The sequence below is a fragment of the Panthera tigris genome, chromosome C2, assembly GCF_018350195.1.
Source record: "Panthera tigris isolate Pti1 chromosome C2, P.tigris_Pti1_mat1.1, whole genome shotgun sequence".
In the NCBI taxonomy this organism is placed as follows: domain Eukaryota; kingdom Metazoa; phylum Chordata; class Mammalia; order Carnivora; family Felidae; genus Panthera; species Panthera tigris.
The window spans coordinates 81,555,254-81,579,080 of record NC_056668.1 but is presented as its reverse complement, the minus strand read 5'-3'; the positions used below and the strand labels follow the sequence as shown (position 1 = coordinate 81,579,080).

The 23,827-nt window shown below is 38.9% G+C and overlaps 1 protein-coding gene across 8 annotated transcripts in view; it reads left to right on the top strand.

Annotated features, from left to right (window-relative positions):
* The window catches only part of VPS8 (VPS8 subunit of CORVET complex), a 250,022-nt gene that overhangs the window by 209,746 nt on the left and 16,449 nt on the right, over positions 1-23,827 (top strand). For all 8 annotated transcript variants that reach the window (XM_007083608.2, XM_042956666.1, XM_042956660.1 and 5 more), the window contains one exon: positions 2,867-2,920. In XM_007083608.2, the coding sequence (XP_007083670.1) occupies positions 2,867-2,920 (54 nt within the window). The remainder of the gene's footprint in view (positions 1-2,866; positions 2,921-23,827) is intronic.

The window sequence follows — 23,827 nt, the reverse complement described above, 5'->3', positions numbered from 1 at the left end:
AAAACCTCAAGGCAACCTGGCTATAAGCATACGTGACAACATCCCTCATGACCTTGTAACATGAGACCACTTAATCAGACTGCGTGTTTGTCTGTTACCATATATGGGAGACAAAGAAGTAAAAAATGTGTACAAAAACTACACCACGTGGCGCTTGGGGCTCAGTTCTTCGGTAGGAACCAAACTGAGCAGTGACGGCACGAATAAAGCTGCTTCCTGGGAAGAAAAGCTTCAGTGTCATGACTCTCTGTGCAAGATTCCTGCTATAATAATGTCACTGAGATTTTGATAAGAATTGCCTTGAATTTATAGATTGCTTTCAGTAGTATGGACATCTTAACAATTCAGTCTTCCAGTCCATGGATACAGGATGTTTTCTTTTTATCTTTGTCTCCTTTAATTTTTTTCAGCAACAGTTTATAAAAAGTTTTCAGTGTACCAGTCTTTTGCCTCCTTGGCTAAGTTTATTCCTAAGTATTTTATTCTTTTTGATGCTGTGGTAAGTGAAATTGTTTTCTTAATTTCATTTTCAGATTGTTCATCAAAAACACACTGATTTTTATATGCTGATTTGTGTCCTTTATTTGTTTATTCTAACTGATATTTTTGTGGATTCTGTAGTTTTATATATACAATATGTCATCGGCAAATAGAAATAGTTTTACTTTTCCCCTTTCCAATGTGAATGGCCTTTATTTCTTTTTCTTGCCCAATTGCTCTGGCAAGAATTTCCAATACTATATTCAGTAGAAGTGGTGAAAGCAGGCATTGTTGGTAATTTTAGAGGAAAAGCTTTTAATGTTTCATCATTGAGTGTGATGTTAGTTGTGGAGGTTTTTTTATACATGGCCTTTATTATGTAAGAAGGTAGGTATTATGTAAGAAGAAGGTAGTTTCCTTCTAATCCTAGTTTATTGAGTGTTTTTATCATGAAAAGGCAAAGAATTTTTCTGCATCGATTGAGATGATCAGAGTTTTTTTCCCCTTAATTCTGTTAATGTGACATATCACCTTTATTAATTTGTATATGTTAAAACATCTTTGCAGCTCAGGGATATATCCCACTTAATCGTGGTATATGGTCCTTTTAATGTACTGTTGAATTCAATTTGCTAGTATTTTGTTGAGGATTTTCCATCCTTGTTTATCAGGGATATTGGCCTGTAATTTTCTTGTAGTGTCCTTTTCTGGCTTTAATATCAGGGTAATGCTGACCTCCTAAAATGAGGTTGGAAGTGTTTCCTTCTCCTTAATTTTTTGGGAGAGTTTTAGAAGGATTGGTGTTAATTCTTTGAATGTTTGTTAGAGTTCATCAATGAACTTATCTGGACCTGGGCTTTTCTTTGTTGGGAGGTTTTGATTATGGATTCAGTGTCCTTACTCGTTATTGGCTGTTCAGATTTTCTGTTTCTTCATGATTCATTCTTGCTAGGTTGGGTGTTTCTAGGATCTAATTTCCTTTTGATTTCTTCTTTGACCCATTGGTTATTTGGTTAATAGTTCCTAAATATTTGGGAATTTTTATTAGAGATCTTTCTGTTACTGATTCTAAATTATTTCCATGATAAATTGTTATCAGAGAAACTTTTTAGTATCACTTGGATCTGTTTACGTTTGCTGAGAATTGTTTTATTGGTATAAAATAGTGTATGTGGCTTGTAAGTGGTCCGCATGCACTTGAAAAGAATGTATATTCTGCTTTTGCTAGGTGGAGTATTCTGTTGATGTCCAACTGATTGAGTTAGTTGATTGTATCATGTAAATCTTCTAAATCCTTGCTAATTATCTGCCTATTTGTTCTCTAGTAATATTGAGAGAGAAGGGTATGGAAATCTATAACTATAAAATCTTTTTCTCCTTTCAAGTCTATCAATTTTTATTTTATGTATTTTTAAGCTATTAGATGCATGGACATTTAGGATTGTTACGTCTTCCTGATGAATTGGACCCCTTTATTATTGTGAAATGATCTTCTTTATCCATGGTAATAGTCTTTGCTCTGAAATCTAGTGCTGTCTTTGCAATCCCTTTGCTTGTAACCTATTTGTGCCTTTATATTTAAAATACGGGTTTTGCAGGCAACGTGTAGTTGAGTCTTGCTCATTTTTCTAATCTGACAATCTCTTTCAACCCTCAAATATTTCAAGATATCCCTATACCATCAATCTTCTCTTCCTTGAGCTAAACATTGTTTTATTATGGTTTGGCTGATACTTCTTCTAAATCTTTCACTATTTTATCAAACTCTTTTGTGCCTGTTTTACTTAAAAAGGGCTATTATATCACAAAGAATACTTTGAGTTGGCCTCTGCAAGAAATGCTGACTATTGCGTAGTGTGTCACTTGGTTAACATTGTCAACAAAGATCTGTGTCTATTTGGTTCCCCACTATTTGGTTAAAACCAGTCTGGACCATCTGTTCTACTTTTCTTACACTAATCATATTTTAATCTTGGCTAACTACTGACTTTTGATCTCTGGAAAAGTTTCATAGGGGCTTAAAAAAATCTCTTCATTGTTCCTCTGAAAAGTTCTATTTTATCTCGGTTATACCAATTCTAGTTGTTTTGAGTGTGGGTCAAATAAAACTAGATTATAACCAAAAGTGTATTAAAATATTTGCCTTTGGGGCGCCTGGGTGGCTCAGTCAGTTAAGCATCCAACTTTGGCTCAGGTCGCGATCTCATGGTTCATGAGTTCGAGCCCCACATCAGGCTCTGTGCTGACAGCTCAGAGCCTGGAGCCTGCTTCGAATTCTGTGTCTCCTTCTCTCACTGCCCCCACCCCACCCCCCGTTCTCTGTCTCTTTCTCTCAAAAATAAAAATAAGCATTAAATAAAATAAAATGTTTGCCTTTTTTTTCCAGGTAAAAATGTCTCCTCCTTGTCCTCCATCCAAAGGGGATCCTGCTGTTAAGAAGGTAAGTGAGGGTTTTTTTTAATTTATTAAATTTTTATTTTGATTCCAGTATAATTAACATACAGTGTTATATTAGTTTCAGGTGTACAATATAGTGATTCAACAATTCCATACCCTACCCAGTGCTCATCACAAGTGCCCTCCTTAACCCTCATCACTCATTTCACCCATCGTACCCCACCCACCTCCCCTCTGGTAACCATCAGTTTGTTGCCTATAGTTGAGTCTGTTTCTTGGTCTTTTTTTTTCCTTTGCTCATTTGTAGACAGTGAGTTTTAAAGGCACAAACCCACCTTCCTCCTTCTGTGTGTTTATTCTCTGTTGAACAGTTTTCTCAAAATGACACTGATTTTTAATCATCTTAATGCTGTCAAAAGTTTTTTCTGATTAAATACCTCAATGACATTTCACCAGAATTCCTTGGCTTTTCCCGAGAAGCCAAGTGGGGATTTGGGCCTGGCATCAGTCTCCTGGCAACTAAGAACTTTAATTGTTCTAGAATTACCATTTGCTTTACCAGGCAAGTATTCTGATCATTGAATGGTGCATATGAAAGATATTCTAAGGAGGATGGTTCAAGATACTCTTTCCTTACTGATGTGCTTTCCCTCCAGATAGCTGTGCCTATAGAAAACTGGCCCGAGATGTTAACATTTCAGCACGTACTACATAAGAAGGTGCTCAGTAAATATTTGTGGTATTTACGTATGCCACTTCAATCCCTGACTATAAAATTTGTAGCACAGATAGGGTGTGAGTCTTTCAGTTGAGCAATTCTCAGATGATGTCAAGAGAACCGCTTAAAATCTTTTTCTGTGTACAGCTGCAAGAGTGCAGTTGAAATGTGGTAAACAAGCTGACATTTTTACTGTTTCCTTTTACCACTTTTATTTTTCTGACAATTGAAATGTCCCTGGATGTAGGTTTTCTTTCCTTGCCCTTTTTTATAATTTCAGCCAGCATCCATGTCAGTGAAGAATTGTAGAACAAAAATAACAACTTGCTGGCTCTGTTAACTAACAGCAGGTTCTAGCTTCAAAGCAATGTACCAAAAACGGATCCCTCTTCTCTGCCTGCAGAATCCCCTGAGACGTTTTTAAAAGAAAAAAAGAATGAAAAGAAGATATGTTAGGTGAAAAGCCCTGTCACATGCTGCACAGGAAAATCTCTTCCATTTTTGTCAGGACAGCAAAGGCAGGCAAGATTGAGGCTTTGGTTGTTGCTGCCTGGAACCGCCACACTGTAACCTGAGGAGTGGAAAGGGCTGGAGACGCCTGGTGTCATTCAGTAAACAGATGAGGAAATTGGAATCCAGAGGGAGATTTTTTTCACCTAAGTTTTCAAGTGTGAGCTATGGAACACACTTCTAAAGTAGAGGTTAAAAATGATTTGGGTTCAAATATTGACTCTTCCTCTTACTTATCTGAATAACTTTCTTAGCCAGTCTCTCTGCTTCCTTTGCTGTAAATGATGGTGCTACCTCTCAGAAGGATCCTGAAGATTAAATGAGATACTATTTAAGTGCCTAACCTGGTAAATTATTGACATAAGGACTCAGCTATTGCTAAAACTAGTGTTAAAACACAAATTCCCCAATCCTAGTTAGATGTCCTGTCACTCTGTTACGCTACTTTGTATTATTGTCCATCCAACAGGTGTTTCTTTATGTAGATGCTGAGCTAATAAATAAGCAAGGGGCAACAGAGATGAAAAATAGCCTTTGTTCTTAAGGACCTCAGCATTTAGTGGGGAAGGTAGACATTACCATACAGTTTGACACATGCCATGGAAGGTGCGCAGGGTACAAAGAGCAGAGAGGAGAGGCTGGTTGGGGATGACTAGGTGGACTTACTACAGCTCTTATGCTCTTTATGTAAAAATCCCAATGAAAAAGTTTGAGAAATACTTAGCTGCTCCCTTAGAGCTTTATTACTAGATTACAATGAAAGCAAATTCTGCCATACTTAAAGATGTTTATTAAATATTCATTTAGAAATTGGTTCCTGTAACCTATATTTTAAACTTGGGAATGTCCTAGCTATCTGTCTAACCACTGTCAGAGGTGTAGCAATGTTACAGAAGTAGGATTCTCATCCTCTTGTAATCAGCATCAGACAAACAGAAACTTCCAAAGCCTAGAATGACTGGACACAGGTGGCCCCCGGTGGCATTCCTAAGTGATCAGGTACAGACTCACTCTCCATTCAAGAATTGGGACAATTTCTAAAACATTTTATTCAGTGCATAAAAATATATATGAATACCTTTTATTTTAGCAATGAGAGTCTATCTCTCATAGTTATCATTCTGATTACTAAGACATTAATCTCACCAACAGAAAAATTTCTGGGTTTGTTTGTTTGTTTGTTTGTTTGTTTGTTTGGAGGTAATGAGCAAAGTCTTAGGTGTTGGTGAACAGCCATGGACAGCTAAAGGACTTTTAATAGATGCTTTTGGGAATTCATGTTAGCTAGCAATCTCTGAAGTACGGATTCTAGGTTGGGGCCACTGAGTGTCCCTAAGTTGAACCCTAAACAAAATAGCACATACTTAATATCACACTGTTTATGATGTCTGAATTAATACTAAAATACATATCAGAACAGTTGCCTCTCTCAGAATAAGTGGTCAGGGAAGGTTTCCCAAAGAAGATAAAGCTTGATCAGCCTTGAAACACAAGGGAAGAGATATTTCGGGTAGACATGGGTGAGTACAGGACACTTCAGAAATGGTTCTGTATGCCTTAAATATGGGAGCGTGCAAAAGCCTGGTGAAATAAGTGGGAGTCCAGATCACAAAGAGCCCTAGTGTGTGAAGCTCGCTTTTTATCTTGAAGATAAAGGTTTCTGTCAAAGGTGAGATTAAAGGCAGAAAGATCGATCAGAAGAATAGACCGTGTCCAGGCAAGAAAGAAGGTCCTCAGTCTGTGCTGTATTAATGGAATGAGGAGACGAAATAGATTCAGGTCTTAGGTATTTTTCCCCCCAAAACTCTTTCTGACACCTTAAGTGTGAGCTAGGTGTCTTTCCTTTATTGAGCTCTCTCTCATAGTGCCTGAACTGGTCCCCACCTACCAACATGTTTACCTGGCTATGTTGAAATTGCCTCCTTATCTATATGTATCCCCCATTGGAGACTGTATGCCTCATGAGGGCAGGAACTACGTCGGTCTTGCTTGCTGTTGAATCCCTTAGTGTAGAGTGAAGTCGTCAATCAGTAGTTGTTGAGTGAATGAGAGGTACATGAAAGAGATTCCATATACGGGAAGTGAGGGGAAAAGAAGTTTCTGGGCCTGAATAAATAGAGAACGAACAAATGAATCATCACTGCTGTGCCAGGCTTATATTCCCAGCATGGTCAGTCCCTTACTGTTTGAGCTGTATCGGCAGCATTTGAGTGAGCACACTGTGCAACTGAATACCTAATCGGTACTTCCCTAGTTGTGTATGTATTTTTGTTTGTGTGTGCATATATATGTACACCTACATGTATATTCTGGTTATCATCCTGGAGCTACATTGTCAAAGTGGCATTGGCAGATGGAGGCACCAGCAGTGTCTGTTGAGCAGTTGACTGCCAAAAGTGACATGTGTAAGAAACACAAAGGATCAATAATATTCTTGATTTGAGCCAAAGAGCCTCTGTTGACCAATAACTGAAGAGAGTGTTTGTGACTGTGTTGTCAATATTGGCTCTGTCAAGAGCTGGATTCAAGTGCTGAGGAAATAGAGGGATGTTCTGTAGGGTTCTGCTGAACTTCCTGAGGTCGGTGTCTCATGTAGGAGTCACTCTTCACTCTGCTGCCACATGTCAGAATCTGCAAATTCCATGCATATATGTACATAACATCTGTTTGCAACATGAGCGTTTTGCATTTTAGATATTTTTTAGAAATGCATATGTATATGGCATATAAGATTTGTGTGTAATATCTATCTTATGTATATAAAATTTCTTCCTAAGAAGGTCTGATAACCTCAATGAAGTTGGATACACATGCTTCCCTAGGACTTTTTCAGTGTTTGATCATGGATGGCCAGAAATTTAAAGACCAGGCAGCATTTTCCTAAGATAAAAATTACTGTAAAAGTCCCTTGCAATTAACTCACTAGAAGAGATTAAAATTGGAGGTGTTGAGAATGTTTGAGGTGATAAATGAGTTTAGAGAGTTAGTTGAAGGCAGCATCAAAAACCACTCAGCTTTGATGTATCTTTTCTTGAGTATTAAAGAAACACCAACTAGGAATTTGTGTAGCAAGGTTGGGATTATTACATGCGCAATAACCAGAGAAAGCAATTTTGTCTTACATCTCAATCACAAAAGCATGGTTATATTCCCTGAGCCATCTCCTGTTTGAGATGAGCTGTCTCTGCTGGTGTGTTTGCAGAAGTCTGAGGGACCAGGAGCTCTGGCTAAAGAGTATCCTCAGGCTGGTGGAACCCACTGGAAGAGTCCACAGTTGATGGTGTCTCCAGAGTGACTTACTCCAGTTAGGAACAAGGTACTGGGAGTGGCAGAGTGGAAGGCCTTTCTGATAGGCCTGGGTAAATTTAGTCAGTATTCAACATGCCTCAAGATGCCTGGTCTTGGAAGGACAAAAGTCAGTGAAATGTAGTTCTTTCTGTCAACACATTTACAAGTTAATAGTGCTAAACTGTTGGATTTAATAGCCAAGCCTCCTAGAAATTGATTAGCAGTTTCTCAAGTATTCAAGTGTATTATAAGGATTTGGAGCAGTTTTTTTGTTTTGTTTTGTTTGTTTTGTCCAAGTGTTCTGGTGGGCTAAAATTTTTATAGTCTGTTCCCAGTCTTGCCACTCATGTCAGGAATGTGGACGACTATACTCACTCATGATTTTTATTGAATCATTGGAGGGGGGAGACTGAGGGGTTATTTTTAAGGGAAAAAGCCTCTCACAGAGCCACTGTTTCCATAACAACAGGAAAAGCTGGCTGCAATGTCTCAGCTGACTGGACCCTCCTGAACAAATAGTGATAGATAGCCCTTGCTGGATGTGTGCTGCCTCTTTCCTAATTTTTCTTAGTAGAACTTAATATCCAAATGTGACTTCCATGCCTCTGCTGATTTTTAAAAGGGGGTGCCTTGGGTGGCTCAGTTGGTTGACCATCCAAATCTTGATTTGGGCTCAGGTCACGATCTCATGGTTCATGGGTTCGAGCACCACGTCAGGGTCAACACTGACAGCGCAGAGCCTACGTGGGATTGTCTCTCTCCTTTTCTCTCTGCCTCTCTCTCTCTCTCACTCACTCAAAATAAATACATAAGCTTTAAAAAACATTTTAAAAATTTCTTTAAAATAAGCAAACTGAGGACAAGATTTGGTCTTTTTTTTTTTTTTTTTGGCGTAGACAGGGTGGACAGTCTCTATGGGCCAGGTGCCTTGTTATGCCGATGTGAAGTAGATGAGGTGCAGCTGCCTTCAGACAGTGGAAAGATTTAAAAGGAAACATAGGAATTCTGTGTAGTTCAGAGGACAGAACTGGTGCCTGTGGGTCACAGCCACGGAGATGGAAATGTCAGCTTAATTATGAGAATTTTCTAATAGGGGACGAAGTTACCTTCTGAGATGGCACATTCGTTATCTGTTAGTGGAGGTGTTTGATCCTTGGCAGGATGTCTGCCACTCAGAACTCCTGCAGAGCTTTTCCTGCCATGGGTGAGAAGTTGGGCTGCTTTTCTGAGCCTACAGTTGCATAAAACTCAAGTGACATTTTCATTGATGTGCTGGGTGATTTCAGCTGGACCCTAACATCTAGCCTGAGCTAATAGAGTATATTGTCTATTAAAAAAATAACAAAAACAAAAATGTTGACTTTAGTCAGGGGAGACTTTATTAAAAAGAATCATTGCAGTAAAAGGAGGGGCTTTTGCCATTAGGAGACTAGTCCGACCTTAAGATTACAAGCGTGTCAAAAAATCAGGCAGGGGTGCTTGGCTGGCTCATTTGGTAGAGCATGCGACTCTTGATCTTGAGGTCGTGAGTTTGAGCCCCACCCCACGTTGGGCATAGAGATTACTTAAAGAAAAAAAAGAAAGAAAGAAAGGCAGAAAGGAATTTATTTACAGGGGCTAGTAAACAGGGCTAGAAAGAATCAGATATGAGGGAGTCGGTGGTAGAATCAGATAGTTAACTAGAAATGTTTCCTTACAGTCAGCCTATTCTCAGAAGGAACCATTGAGGGGTTGTAGGCTGGCTCAGGTTGAGGGTGTGTCAAAGGCTTGGGGAAGGAAAGAAGCTTAACTAAAGCTTGGTCATCAGTTAACATTTTGTTCCCTGAATCGGGACAAACAGTTCCATTAGTCTTTTAGGAGGTAAAGAATGGAAATTTGGTGGGTCTGTGTCTGGCTTTGTCATAGATGAACTTGGTAGCATGGTGGATTTTGTCTCAGACTTAGGGCAAAGGAGGGCTCTTTGCAGTAAGCTCTTTCCCAGAACAGGGTATGATGATTTCCTTAACTGTAGCTGTTTTCCAGGAACTGTGGGCTCACGTGAAGTTTAACACAGTCCTGGGCCTTCCTGCTGCTGCCATGTTCTTTTCTTATTCTTCTCCATGGTTATGATCCGCAGTCCATGGCCTGGGCCTTTCTGAAACCTGCTCACGAGTCCTCCTGTAGAGGGAGAGAATGTCAGCTGTAAATAGTTACAGAGAGGGACACTGGGGACGATTTGTTTCTGGTACTGTCTTGCTGATAATTATGCACATCTTCTGGCCTAAAAAGTAAGACTAGCTGAGGGTTTCAAAGGATCTCAGAGATCTTACCCAGTATGCACATCAATGCCTCACCCATTTCTTTTGTATTAAGTGAATATTTTCTAATGTAGCATTTGGATTTCTTTAACGATTTCCTAAATTAATGGGCTATTTTTCAGAGCAATTTTAGATTTATAGAAAAATTGAGCAGAGAGTACAGAGTTGCCATAAATTTCCCCTCCACTTTACCCTGTCATTAACATCTTGCATTCCCCTGGTACATTTATTATAATTGATGAGCTAACATAGCTACATTATTATTAATGAAAGTCCATGGTCTGTATTAGAGTTCACCCCTTGTGTTGTACATTCTGTGGGTTCTGACAAATGTAGACTGAAACGTAGCCACCATTACAGCATCTTGCAGGATAGTTAGACTACCCCAGAAATCCCGTGCTCCACTTATTCATCCTTCCCTCCCACCACCCAGACTTCCCGGCAACTGCTAATCTTTTTTATACTGTCTCCCTAGTATTGCCTTTTCCAGAGTGCCATATAGTTGCACAGTATGTAGCCTTTTCACATTGGTTCTCTTACTTCAGTGATACCCATTTAAGGTTCCTCCATGTCTTCTTGTGTCTTGATGTCTCATTTCTTTTTAGCGTTGAATAATATTCCATCGTCTGGATATACCACAGTTTGTCATTCATCCATTCACCTCCTCAAGGACATCTTGGTTGCTTCCAGGTTTTAGCAGTTGTCAAAAAGCTACTATAAACATCCATGTGTACAGGGGTTTGTGTGCACATAAGTTTTCAGCCCATTTGGGTAGATACCAAGGAGCAACTGCTAGATTGTATGGTTAAGAATGTTCAGTTTTCTGAGAAGCTGCCAAACCATCTTCCAGAGTGGCTGCACTATTTTTGCATTCCCACACAGTGAATGTGAGTTTCTATTACCCTACATCCTTGCCAGTGTTTGGTGTTGTCAGTGTTTTGGATTTTAGCCATTCCTATTGGTGTGAAGCGGTGTCTCGTTTGAATCTGCATTTACCTAATGACATATGATGTTGAGTATTTTTTCATACACTTATTTGCCATCTCTATATCTTCTTTGGTGAGATCTTTAAATGTTTTTGAGGGTTTTTTTTTTTTTCTGGTTTTTGCTTATTTGTTATAGTGGTGCTCTAGGGTTTACCCTATACAGCTTAACTCTTCTGATTCAGCTTCTGGTCTAAACTAGCTTAATTCCAGTTATATAGAGAGAATTGTTACTCCTATTTAGCTCTATTGCCTTTTCCTGCATTCTGTGATATTTTTTATACGTAATACATGTATTAATGTTACAAACCAAATAACACATTGTGATAATTACTGCTTTATAGTCTGTAGCCATTTTCTTAACCCAGTAAAGCATTTGCCCCTACTCATCTCCTTTGTGCAAACATATTATGCGTCACATGCATTGCATTTCTGCATGTTATAGGCCAACATTACATTGTACAATGTATGCAATTGTATTATTATATAATTGCCTTATAAAATCAGTTTTGAGAAGGAAGAAATACACTTATTTGTACTGTATATTAAAATTACATAATTATATTTACCAGTTCTCTTTTGTATTTTCTTATGTGGATTTGAATTGCTTTCCACTAGTGACCCTGTGAACAGTGACTGGTGAATTTACATTAGTATTTTTTTATAAGGTGAGTCTGTTAGCAACAAATTCTCTCAGTTTTTGTTCACTTGGTTAAGTGTTTATTTCATCTTCATATTTGAAAGATAGCTTTACTGGATATAGGATTATTGATAGACAGGTTTTTTCTTGTAGCACTTTGACTGTGTTATCCCATTGTCTTCTGGCCTCTATTGTTTCTGCTGAGAATTCAGCTATTAATCTTACTGGGGTTCCCTTGTAAACGATTAGTCTTTTTTCTCTTCAAGCTTTTTTCCAGGACTTTGACTCGTGGCATTTTTACTGTGAGGTATTTATGGATCTCTTTGCCCTTATCCTGCTTGGAGTTTGTTAAGCTTCCTGGGTGGGTAGGTTACTGTTTTTCAGTAAATTTGGGACTCTTCAACCATAATTTCTTCAAATATTTTTTCTTTTCCCTTTTCTGTCCTCTCATTTTGTTCTTCCATTACATATTTGTTGTTGTACTGATGGTGTCCTGAATTTCTCCGTCCAGTTTCGTTGTTTCATTGTGTTCTTTAGCTTTCATACTCTGTTTTTTCTGTGGGTTTTTTTTTGAAGTTTATTTATTTATTTTGAGAGAGAGAGCATAAGCGGGGGAGGAACTGAGAGAGAGAGAGAGAGAGAGAGAGAGAGAGAGAGAGAGAGAGAATCCCAAGCAGGCTCTGCACCATTATCTCAGAGCCCGATGTGGGGCTTGAACTCACAAAGTATGAGATCTGAGCCAAAATCAAGAGTCGGATACTTAACCACCCAGGTGCCCCTTGCATACACTCTATTGATTTATCTTCAAGTTCATTAATTATTTCTTCTGCCAGTTCAGATCTACTGTTGAGCCCCTCTCCTGAATTTATTTTAGTTATTTTTCAGCTCCAGAAGTTTCACTTGATCCTTTTTTGTAGTTTGTTTCTTTATTGGCACTCAGTATTTGGTGCAACATTGGCATCATACTTTACTTTTAAAATCATGCTTTCCTTTGGTTCTGCAAGTATATTTATAATGGTTGGTTTGAAGTCTTTATGTTAAATGTAACATCTGGCTACTCTCTCAGGCAGGTTATGTTTGTTTGCCTTTTTTCCCCTAGTATGTGATCGTACTTTCCTATTTCTTTACATGCTTTGTAATTTCTGGTTAGAAACTGTAATTTCTGGTTAGAAACTCTGCATTCATTCCCCCACTCGTGGAATTATTCTTATTTGCTCCACTCCACTCCAGACTGCTGCAGCCCAAACTATTACTTTTAGTGACTGGCTAGGTTATTTTAGTGAAGTCTGTGCCTCTACTCATCCCCAAGTGTTAAGCCTCTCATATTGCTCCTTAGGAGGTATGGCCTTGGGTTGACCCAAAGTCGCTGGGGGGATGGCAGTGGTATTGGTAGGGCTCTCTTTCTCTTTTTCCTTGACCACACCCAGCCATTAAACTCCACTGATTGCTCTGTTGTTTTCAACAATGTCCTGGCTGCAAAAATTGCTCTACACAGTCATCCAGTGAAATTGTGACTCCTTTGAAAAGGAATGGTTTCTGAGGTCTGTTTTTGATACTTGTTTTGACCTTGTTAGGGCTCCTCCCAGCTATCATTTCTGTCAGTTCTCTTCTACAGAGTAGCTCATCTAGTCTAGGTTGTGTCTACATTAAATCCATGAATCTCCTCCCAGTTGCCTTTCACCACACCCTCCACTGTTCTTATGATACACTTAGGTTTGAACTTCTCCACACAGTTGAAAACCAAGTCAGTTCCTTTGAGAAGAGTTTAGGACCTGTTGTACTGCGTGCTTCTTCCCCAAGGAATAATCTGTGAACCAGGACTCTGTTTCTGGAAGTAGGTACAATGGCAAGATTCTCTCTGAATGGCATGCCCACTGTGGGATTTATATTCTTGTTGCAAGGGGGAAAAGCCTGAGGTCTGCTTGGCTTGCCTTTCCTGTCATGGAACCACTGCCTCACAGACTGGAGCAGGGCTGATCAGAGAGCCAGTATTTTCAGTGGACAGCACCCAGGATAAAGCCTGTATTCTGTGAGTGGAGTGTGGGTGGGAAAATGGAGCCCCAACACTCCTTGACTATGCTTGCCTAATTGGTCTCAGCAGCATGTAGCTAAAGGCAGGATGAGAAGTGCTAAAGTCCAAAGCCGTCCAGCTAGGAGCTTGGGAGAGAAGGAGCCTGTGTTCTTGACTGCAACACTCTGCAGTAGAGTCTCTACCTCATTAAGCTGAGGTGGGAGGAGGGAGAGGTCTTGTTTCAGAAACCACACACTCCACTTTCTTACTGAATTTACATAGATTTTTTTTTTTGAAGGAGTTATTTCTTCATTTGCTATTTGCCCCTAGGACAATTTCCAAGGTCTATAAATGGTTGATTTGGGATGGATGGACGGATGGGTGGATGGATAGATAGATAGACAGACAGACAGACAGACAGACAGACAGACAGTAGCTAGCTAGCGCCAGTGCTGAAAAGGTCATCAGAGTATCTCATACTGCCATGCTAGTAGGAGTTGATCTCTTTCTTCATCCATTTCTAGCAAGCAGTGTCCTGCATCTGATTGAAAACCACCTCCTGGGCCACCTGGGTGGCTCAGTCAGTTAAGCATTAGACTCTTGATTGCGGCTCAAGTCATGATCATGCCGTTTATAAGAATGAGCCCCATGTCTGGCTCTGCCAGAATGGAGCCTGCTTGGGTTCTCTCTCTCCCTCTCTCTCTCTGCTCCTCCTCTGCTCTAAATAAACAAACAAACAAACAAACTTGAAAAAAAAAGAAGAAAAAGAAAACCACATCCTAAGGCAGGACGTTCCATCTTTGAAAGTTCTTCCTTATTCTGGGTGACACCTTGCTACCCTTTGATCCTGGCCCTGCCTCTAGAAGCCATCAAAAAGATGTCTAAGTCCTTTTTTAGATAGCAACCATCCCAGTGCTTTATGTAATTGAAATCATGACTCCCCAACCCCTAGTCTTCTCCTGTCAAGGCACAACATTCATAGTTCTGTTCCTTACTCACCTCTACCCTGTCATACCTCATCTCCAGCCATCACCAACGTGCTTCAGGAGGTCAATTTAGAGCAGAATGAGATCATCACTTTCCTCATTCTAGGCTCTATGAATGAAACCAGAAGCATATTAGCTTTTTTAGCAGCCATTATATTGATCGCAAACTCCTGAATCTGTTCACACATGGTACTGATCCCATCCTATGTAACTCCTGTTGGTTTGTAGAGCCAAGTGCAAGACTCTTATTGTTTCAGTTTATCCCTTTGGGGATCACGTGTTTTCATTCCATGTCACTGATAAAATATTTGTATAAAACAAAGCCAAGGGTAGAGACCTAGATAGTATTATTTATTAGTCACCATGCTATGTTAATTAAGAGTTAATGGGTGTGATTTTTCTGCTTCTAATATGACACTCCATCATGAACAGTTGACAAGATTGTTTTCACTGAATGGAGTCAGATCATAAGAGTTTCTTTTCTCCCAATGGGATTGTATTTGAGACTGTGTCAGGGCCAATGGTGGTTCTTTACTCCATCTTTGTACCCTCTCAGTGTATGGAAGTGAACTCCCTTATCAAAAGAAATAATGTCATCATGTCCACCATCTCCTTGGAATTTTGGACCCTACTGAAGTTAAGAGTATTGATCGAGTTACAAATGGGCCTTTCCCTTCCAACAGTGTTTCCAGATGAAGCTTTTAGGAATTTCCTACAATACGTGGCAGGTGTCTTTTTTTCTCTTCAGTATATTTGACAGAGCAACTAACAGCCTATTATCTTGCATTAAAACAACTCAGTAGGCCATTCTTAATTGCACTGTGCTGAATGATCATCCATTTGTAAAGGTCATAGAATCCAGACAGCAGAGCTTTGCAGAGTTTGAGCTGCTCTAATGTATGTGTTGTTCTTGAGTGTCCGATAGACTGTTACCATAGAATATAGCTTTCTGTCTGGACTGCTGTTCCGAATCAATGAATGTGCCATCCCTGAGAGCTTATACTCCTTTCATGTAATATCAGAACACGGGTTGAGTATGTTTAAGAAACAGTGAGAAATCGTTGGTTAAAGTAGAAGGAAAGGAAAAGATGCAGATGAAATGTAAGCTGGTCCTTACTACAGTCTGTTCTATCAAAAGCCACTGCCCTGGGTCTTTTGTGTTTTGTTGTTTTCTGCACTTATTCTAGGGGCATTCTAGTTGCAATTACATTGGCTCTTCCCCTGTGCCATAAATAAGCCATAGCTCCCTGTTTTGTAGTGAAATATCTACTAATGGTAGATATTATTTCAGATACAGCATATTTTTAAAAGGAGAGACTCCTTTCTATATGCTTAAGTCACATCACTTTTTCATTTATTGACTCAGTTTATATGGCACTAAATGGGACAGTCCATGTCTGTCTCTGGCAACTTCATAGCAATATAAAATAAAATTATACAGAAATGTCTTTGCATTCCTTGGAAGAAAGAAATTCTCCAGTTACAGTGCCCTCTGTCTGCATTCACTGAGCTCCCAGAGGCTTTCTATGCTTCCCAGTTACCTCCACAGTGTCTTCATCCCCAGTCAGTGTGTACCTCCACTGTTCCAAAAGTCTTCATCTACCCCACAGTCTCTGTCTTCTGGGGCTCCAGTTCATTCTCCACCTCTTTTAATGCTTGGAAAACTTCAGTGGTGCCCCATCGCTAACAAAGTTAAGTCTAAATTGATTTAGATTGACAGCGTCAGCTTTTGATGCAACACCAGCCCACATATCTTAATCTTCTTTTCTTTCTTCTTTAATCAAAGGAAATTTCTCATGGTTTCCTAAACATAACCAATACCATGTCCATATATCTACTCTTCCTTGCCTTTTCATAATCTGGTATGTCCTTCCTTCTCTCCCCTCTTAGGTAATACTTTGTTTTTAGCCTCCAGTTCAAGTTCTGCTTCATTCATTCAAAAAATATGTATTGGGGGTGCCCAATCAGTTGAGCACCCAACTCTTCATTTCAACTTAGGTCATGATCCCAGGGTTGTGGGTTCAAGCCCTGTGTTGGGCTCTCTGCTGAGCATGGAGCCTGCTTAAGATTCTTTCTCTCTGCCCCTCTCCCCTGCTCCCGCTCATGTTCCAGCTCTCTCTCTCTCTCCCTCTCTAAAAAAGCAAAACAAAAAACCAAAAAATATGTATTGGGCACTTACTATGTAGCAAGCATGGGTCTAAGTGCCAGGGATCCTGTAGGAAACAAGACCAGTCTCTGCCTTCACAGAGCTCCCATTCTGGTGGCAGGGGGTAGATATTAAACAAATGAAGATATGATATGATATGATATGATATGATATGATATGATATGATATGATATGATATGATATGAAGATATGAAGGTATCTCAGATTTTGATAAGGCTATGGAAGAAAAGCATGATGAGGGAGATGAAAAGGATATTGCTGTTTTATACAGAGTGGTCATGGAATGTTGATAGGTCATATTTTCTGTCTAAAAACTGTGAAGTTACAGTCGATGTGAACATGAGAGGAAAGAGCATTCCAAGCAGAAGGAACAGCAAATGCAGAGGTCTTGAAGCAGGAGAATTCCTGGTGTGTCCCAGGAATAATGGGCCACTGTGCATGGGCACGCAGCCTGGTGGGTGTGGTGGTGAACACTCTTGGAGGTTCTCTTCATCCTTGTTTTCTAGTTCACTGAGAGAATAGAAATCTGTGGAAATAATTGAGAATGTAGAGGGGGGGTGAGAAATGTTGGAGGTTTGAAGAGAGAGGTCAAGATCTGAACTAAGCACCTGGCATAGTGGTGGAGTGCGTAGACTAGGGAAGTCTCAGGCCACTTGCATTTCAGAGTCGTGAATTAAATGGCTTTGAACCGATCCCCTCCTACTCTGAATTCTTGCAGCAGTCATTGCCCGTTCTTCATTTGGCACTTGGCGTGCACTTTCTTCTATTACAGGTTTGGTGTCTGGACTAAGTTTCTAACTTGTGATTTGTTGTTTTTCGTAAATGTTATACCTCACCTGGCTCCTCTGCTGCTTTAGGCAGCTTTCAATATGCACACAGCAGAAAAGGACAAAAATGAACAGTTGAAGGTGTCAAAAAAATAATGAAAATATATCTGAGTAGAATTCAGTAATAGCTTAATGTATTTGGGGAGGAGGAATCTTGAATGAAACTTTGTGAAATATCCAATACCTAAAACACATTTTATTGAAATTGGAAAATCTTCACAGCATTCCTGTAACATTACAGTGAAACCCACATTTGCATTGCCTCAATTTTTGCCCCTCACATTCACCTTGATTCCCAGGGAAAATGTTTTATATGTACTCAGGATAGTGATTCCTTACAATTTACACTGTCGTGTCAGAAATATTTGGTAAGGACTACAGTGGTTGCCATGAAACTTACTGAGAAGAGCATGTGCAGAGGCCTGTGTGCTGGGAGTAAATGTCTGGCACAGTTTACTCACAGGCCCCTAGGAGTCCTGGACAGGCACTATAGGACCCAAGAATCTCCTGAGCCAAAGTGCAAGTTCATCCCACAAAGGGATCTGTAAGGACTTTCCTCCTCGAGAAGTTTTTATTGATTGTTACTTGAAAAATGTCCATGATGATCACATTGTATATTTTTTTCTTTCAGCTCATGTTAAAATGCTGTTCCACTGTCTCATGATTTGCATTGTTTCTAATAAGTCATTGGCGGTAATTCTTACTGTTATCTTCTTTTGGTTGCAATGACACCTTCTTTTCCCATCTTTCAGGAGAATGAGAAGTTCTCCTTCCCTTCGCTGCTGGGAGTTTTAGCAACTGATAGCTATCAGCTCTTCCTTCTCTAGGAATGTCCTCAGCTAAAGACATCTACCTTGCCAACAATGACAGCCTCTCTGCCTGAGAGCAGCCAGCATCTGATGACTAGTCATTGAAGACTTAAAAAGGGCAGAACCCCCTTAATTAATTAATGCAGGATAGTTCTTCAAGGCCATCTTAGCTCCAGAGCTCTCCTTGGGATCACCTGAGGGCCTCTGTGGTAATCGCATCGCAATAGAACTTCTCCCTATGCCTAGTTCTGTTTCCTTTACTTCTCCGTAGGTTTCCATTCCAAGTAAGTAAGAACTTACCCACCAGTAAGTTCTGGCACACAGATCTCCACTTCAGAGTCTTTTTTCCAGGGAAGCCAACCAATAACACCTTGTGTGTTTATAATGCATCTTTTTCCCCATCTTTTGTATCTTTTGTATTTTTTGCTTTGTCTTTTGTTTTCATCAGTGGTATGACTAGGTGTGGTTTTGTGTTCTTTCTTGGTGTTCATTAAATATATTGGATCTGTATGTTTATGATTTTCATCAGATTTGGAAAACAGTTGGCTGCTATTTCTTTGAATATGTTTTCTGCCCCAAGATCTCTTTTTCTCAACCTGTAATTACATGTATGTTAGTGTAATGTTCCACAGGTCATTGACACTTTTTTCATTATTTTTACCTTATTTTTTTGTCTGCTTAAATTGAATAGTTTCTGTTGTCTTCAGATTCACAGATCTTCTCTTCTGCATTATCAAATCTGCTGTCTAGATCATCTGCTCAGTTTTTCATATTACATATTACACTTGTCTTTCTATAATTTCCATTTTATTATTTTGTCTTCCTTCACTTATGGTTTAACTTACTTTTTTTTTCTAGCCTCCTAAGGTGGAGACTTAGGTCATTAACATTAAGCCTTTCTTGTTACCCAATATGAAATTTTTAAGCTATAAATTTCTATGTAAGCACTACTTTAGCTCCATCCAACAAATTTTGCTAATGTTGTATTTTCATTAGAACTCACCTTGAAGTATTTTCTAATTTACGTTGTGATTTATTTCTCTCACTTATTGGTTACTTAATTTCTAATATTTGAGGCGTCTTTGGATATCTTGTTAAGAATTTCTACTTTAATTCTGTTGCGGTCAGAGAGCGTGCCCTGTATGATATAATTCTTTGGAAAGTCACTGAGACTTTTTTATGGGCAAGCATACATTCTACCTAACTGAACATTATTTGTGCACTTGAAACAAACTGTAATATGCAGTTGTTGGGTATAATTCCTGTAAATGTTAAGTGAAGGCAGTTGTTAGTATTACTCAGATCTTCTGTATGCTTATTGGTTTTTTTTTTTTATCTAGTTATCTTAGTAACTACTGACTGAGAATGTTAAAAATCTCCAACTATGACTATTGATTTGTCTGTCTTTAGTTCTTCCTTACCTCTAGTAATACTCCTTGTATCAAAATCTATTCTCTATACATAAGCCATTCAAGCTTTCATGTGATCATGTTTTGATTATATATCTTTTTCCATCCTTTAGCTGTTTATTTTTGTTTTGGATTAAAGTGCATCTCTTGAAAACAGTATATAATTGGGTCTTGCTTTTTTTTTTTATTTTTTGAGAGAGAGAGAGAAAGCAAGAGAGAGTATGAACAGGGGAGGGGCAGAGGGAGAGGAAAAGAGAGAGAATCTCAAGCAGGCTTCATGCCTAACGTGGAGCCCAATGCAGGGCTCAATCTGTGACAACATGACCTGAGCCAAAATCAAAAGTCAGACACTTAACCAACTGAGCCACCCAGGCACCCCTAAAAAACAGATATTTTAAATTCCTTGTTTGCTAATTCAGTACCTCTGTCCTCTCTGAGTCTGCTTTTATCAATTGCTTTCCTGGCTATAAATCATGTTTTCCTACTACACGTATCTAGAAACTTTTGATTGTGTGGTTGGCATTGTGAATGCAGTGTTGTTGAGCATCTGGATTTTGTTGTCTTCCTTCAGAGACTTCTGAGTTGTGTTCAGGCAGGTCTAGAATACCCCTGCATCTTGATGGTCTCATTGGATACCCAGAGTGTTTTTCAAGGTCCTTGCACTCTGCCTGGTTAGTATTCCCATATCTTCTAGGACTTTGCAACCTCTAGAATCTCCATTTAACTCATAGCTCTCTAGCACCTGTTCTCTGCAAGGCTTCTGGAGTCTTGCCCATATATGTGCAGTTGAGTATCAGGCCATAAACTTCAGAGGACTCCTACATAGATTTTTAGCTCAGCTCAATTTCAACTCAGCTTCCTCCTCTTCAAATTTACCTAATTCCTATCCCCAAACTCCTATTTCCTCAGCTCAGCAAGACTTCCATGGTCTCCTTAGGTTCTCCCTCCCTGTGCCACAATCCAGAAAGTGTCTCCAGATAGAATTCCAGGGAAATCATGGGACTCACTTTGAATGTTTCTCTTCTGTCAATGATTATAGTCCTTTTCCGCCTTTTGTCCAAAGTTAGAAAACAACAGGTATATGTATTTTGGCTGGTTTTATATTATTATGGGAGAGCTAGGCTAGTTCAGTACTGTTACTTTATAATGGCAAGATTTGGAAATCTCTGCAGTTTGGGGGGAGATTTTTAAGGTACAGTAAACAGTAACTTAATTTATTAATTTCACTCAGTTTCCATATTATCACTCCACTTCCTGCCCTTTTCCTCCCAACAACCAAGTTCTACAGAGAGAAATGGTCCAAAAGCTTTTCTCTCTTTTCACCAGTGAATTGACATCTAAACTAGGTAGAGTACAACCACAGTGCATCAGTGCTCTTTTTTTTTTTTTTTTTTTTGATTTGTAATTACATTGTGAACTTTTATTGGGTTTTGCTAATTTCAGGGTTAAATGTGCTTTTCCATATGATTCTATATTCCTCTTGTTAGGTAATCATTTTTTAGGTCTATCTAGTTAAGATAGGCAGGAATACTAGAACTGAAAATGTTCCAGCAATCATGGCTCTGATAGAAAATCATTAAGGACCCTGCCCTCAGAAGAGCTCTTTGTCATAATTGCTATCCCACAGTGACATCCATCAAGATAATTGTTCACCTTTCTTCTTAAGTAGGCAACAGTTAGATAATCAAAGGGTAGCAGGCCTTAATTACATATATGAAGTGAATGATTTCCCTGTTTCTCTCTTTTTTTTAAAAAAAGGTCAATGATAAGACAAAGGAGGATTTCTGATTAGCATTAGAAAAATGCCACTCCAAATGAAATATGACCTTTTGTAGCAATGTGGATGGAACTGGAGAGCGTTATGCTAAGTGAAATAAGTCATATAGAGAAAGTGTTTTCACTCTTATGTGGATCCTGAGAAACTTAACAGAAGACCATGGGGGAGGGGAAGAAAAAAAAAAGAGAGGGAGGGAGGCAAACCATAAGAGACTCTTAAAAACTGAGAACAAACTGAGGGTTGATGGGGGATGGGAGGGAGGGGAGGGTGGGTGATGGGTATTGAGGAGGGCACCTGTTGGGATGAGCACTGGGTGTTGTATGGAAACCAATTTGACAATAAATTTCATATTAAAAAAAAAAAGGAAAAGAAAAATTCCACTCCACTAAGAATCTTTCTTTTAACTCACCATAAAAATAAACCTTACTAGACTTTTTTTATTTTTTTATTTTTTTAATTTTTTTTTTAATTTTTTATTTATCATTAAAAAATTTATCAATTTTTTTATTGCCACATACTGGAAACTACGTAAATATCCAAATATAGGAGATCAAATAAATAAATCATGGCCCATATACACAATGAAGTACTATATACAACTTAAAAAAAAAAAAGGAAATAACATCTCTGTAACATAAAATTATTTTCAAGGTATATTGTTAAGTAAAAAAAAGCAAAACGCAAAAGAGTAGTATACTATGCTACCTTTTCTGTAAGAAAGAGGAAATAAAAATATGCATGTATATGCAAATTTCTTTAAAGAATAAACACAGGAAGGATAAGCCAAAAACATTTGACAGGCAATGAAACAGAGAGAAATCTTCTGCATTTCAGAAAGCTGGGGACTCAGCTTCTGAGAGATGTCTGAAAACTTGCCAATATTCAGATACTAAGCTCTCCAGACAAGAGAATCCTGACACCACCTCCAGTATATTTGAAGCCAATGGTGAAATGAAATTAACTAAGCAACAATAAAGCCCTTACTGGACTTTTTTTAGATCTTCCTCTGCTGACAAAAAGGAAAGACCACAGTACACCATGAAGCAAGAACCTGAGTTTGCACAGGACAGTTCTCTCAGGAAGGAAGGAGGTGGGGGTCCTAGCCCAGTTGTCAACCATTTTATTTCCCAGTATTGCCTTTTTTTATTTCTGCTTATAATGCTGCATCACACCGGGGGCAGCAACACCCAAGCAGTTCTTCTTTAATGTGTTTGGGAATTTGAGTTTCCCATGCCCGTGAGGCATTTAAACTAAGATGACCAAACTTTTGTAATAATTGTAATAATTATAATAATCCCTGTCAAGATAATTGACAGATTTTAATGAATTTGACCCAGGAGTGATACCAGTTATTTAAAGTTTAAAACTACATTCTGCAGTTGTCTAAAACTTTTTAAAAGTCCATTTTTTTTTAGGTATAATGAGATTTTCAGTTTTTGCCACGGCAGATTTCCCCAGGTTGTTGCCTTTTAAAGCACGTTAGGCAAGGAGTAGGCAAGCATGAACAGGTAGAATGTTCAGGTATCGGAGACTTTAAACCCAAGTGGGGACAATAATTTTTGTGAGGAAGCAAAAAGGATAGACAAGCCAAACAAAACTTATCACGTTCCTTTATTTAATGACGCAGCATGACATGGTGCTAGTGTTATGAGTCATTCCACCAAGGATCCTGATGGGTATTCAGGTAAATGCACTCCCAGCACACCGAGCAGCTGAGATGGTCCATGGGAAGTCCATAACACTTCATACATACATAGCACCTTATATTTGTCACCAACATGTGTATAGTGGGTTATAGGTCATCAGGAGGTAATTTAACATGCGCCTTACAAGCATGTAATTTTGACATGTCTGAACCTCAGTTTCCTCACATTAGAGACAGTAAGGTCTACCTCATTGGGCTAATGTATGCATTAAACATGGAAGCAGCTAGAGTAAGGCCAGAGACTAAAGAGATGACAGAAAATGTATTTTCTCCATTTCCCCCTCCCCACTTTGATCCCTACAAGAGCCTCATGAGGTAGGCTATGCAGATATTTTCTCTGTTTTATAAACGAGATATTCTAACATCAGGGATATCAACACAACTAGTTAGTGTCAGAGCCAAGTTCAGAATTTCTTCTGTAATTGCAGAAAATGTTCATGAGCACCTAGTGTGTGTACAAAACTGCCTTCTCATTGTGTGTTGTGTGTGAGATCTGTCACTGAAGAATTTAGATTGTTTTTTTAAATTCCACTATAATTAACATACAGTGTTGTATTAGTTTCAAGTGAACAGTTCTATACATAGCATTCATCGTGATAAGTGTATTCTTAATCCCCTCACCTATTTCACCCCCTGCTCCCCAACCACTTCCCCTCTGGTAACCATCAGTTTGCTCTCTATAGCTAAGAGTCTGTTTTTTGGTTTGTCTCTCTTTTTCTTTGTCCATTTGTTTTGTTTCTTAAATTTCATATATGAGTGAAATCAGATGTTATTTGTCTTTCTCTGACTTACTTCACTTAGCACTGTACCCACTAGATCCATC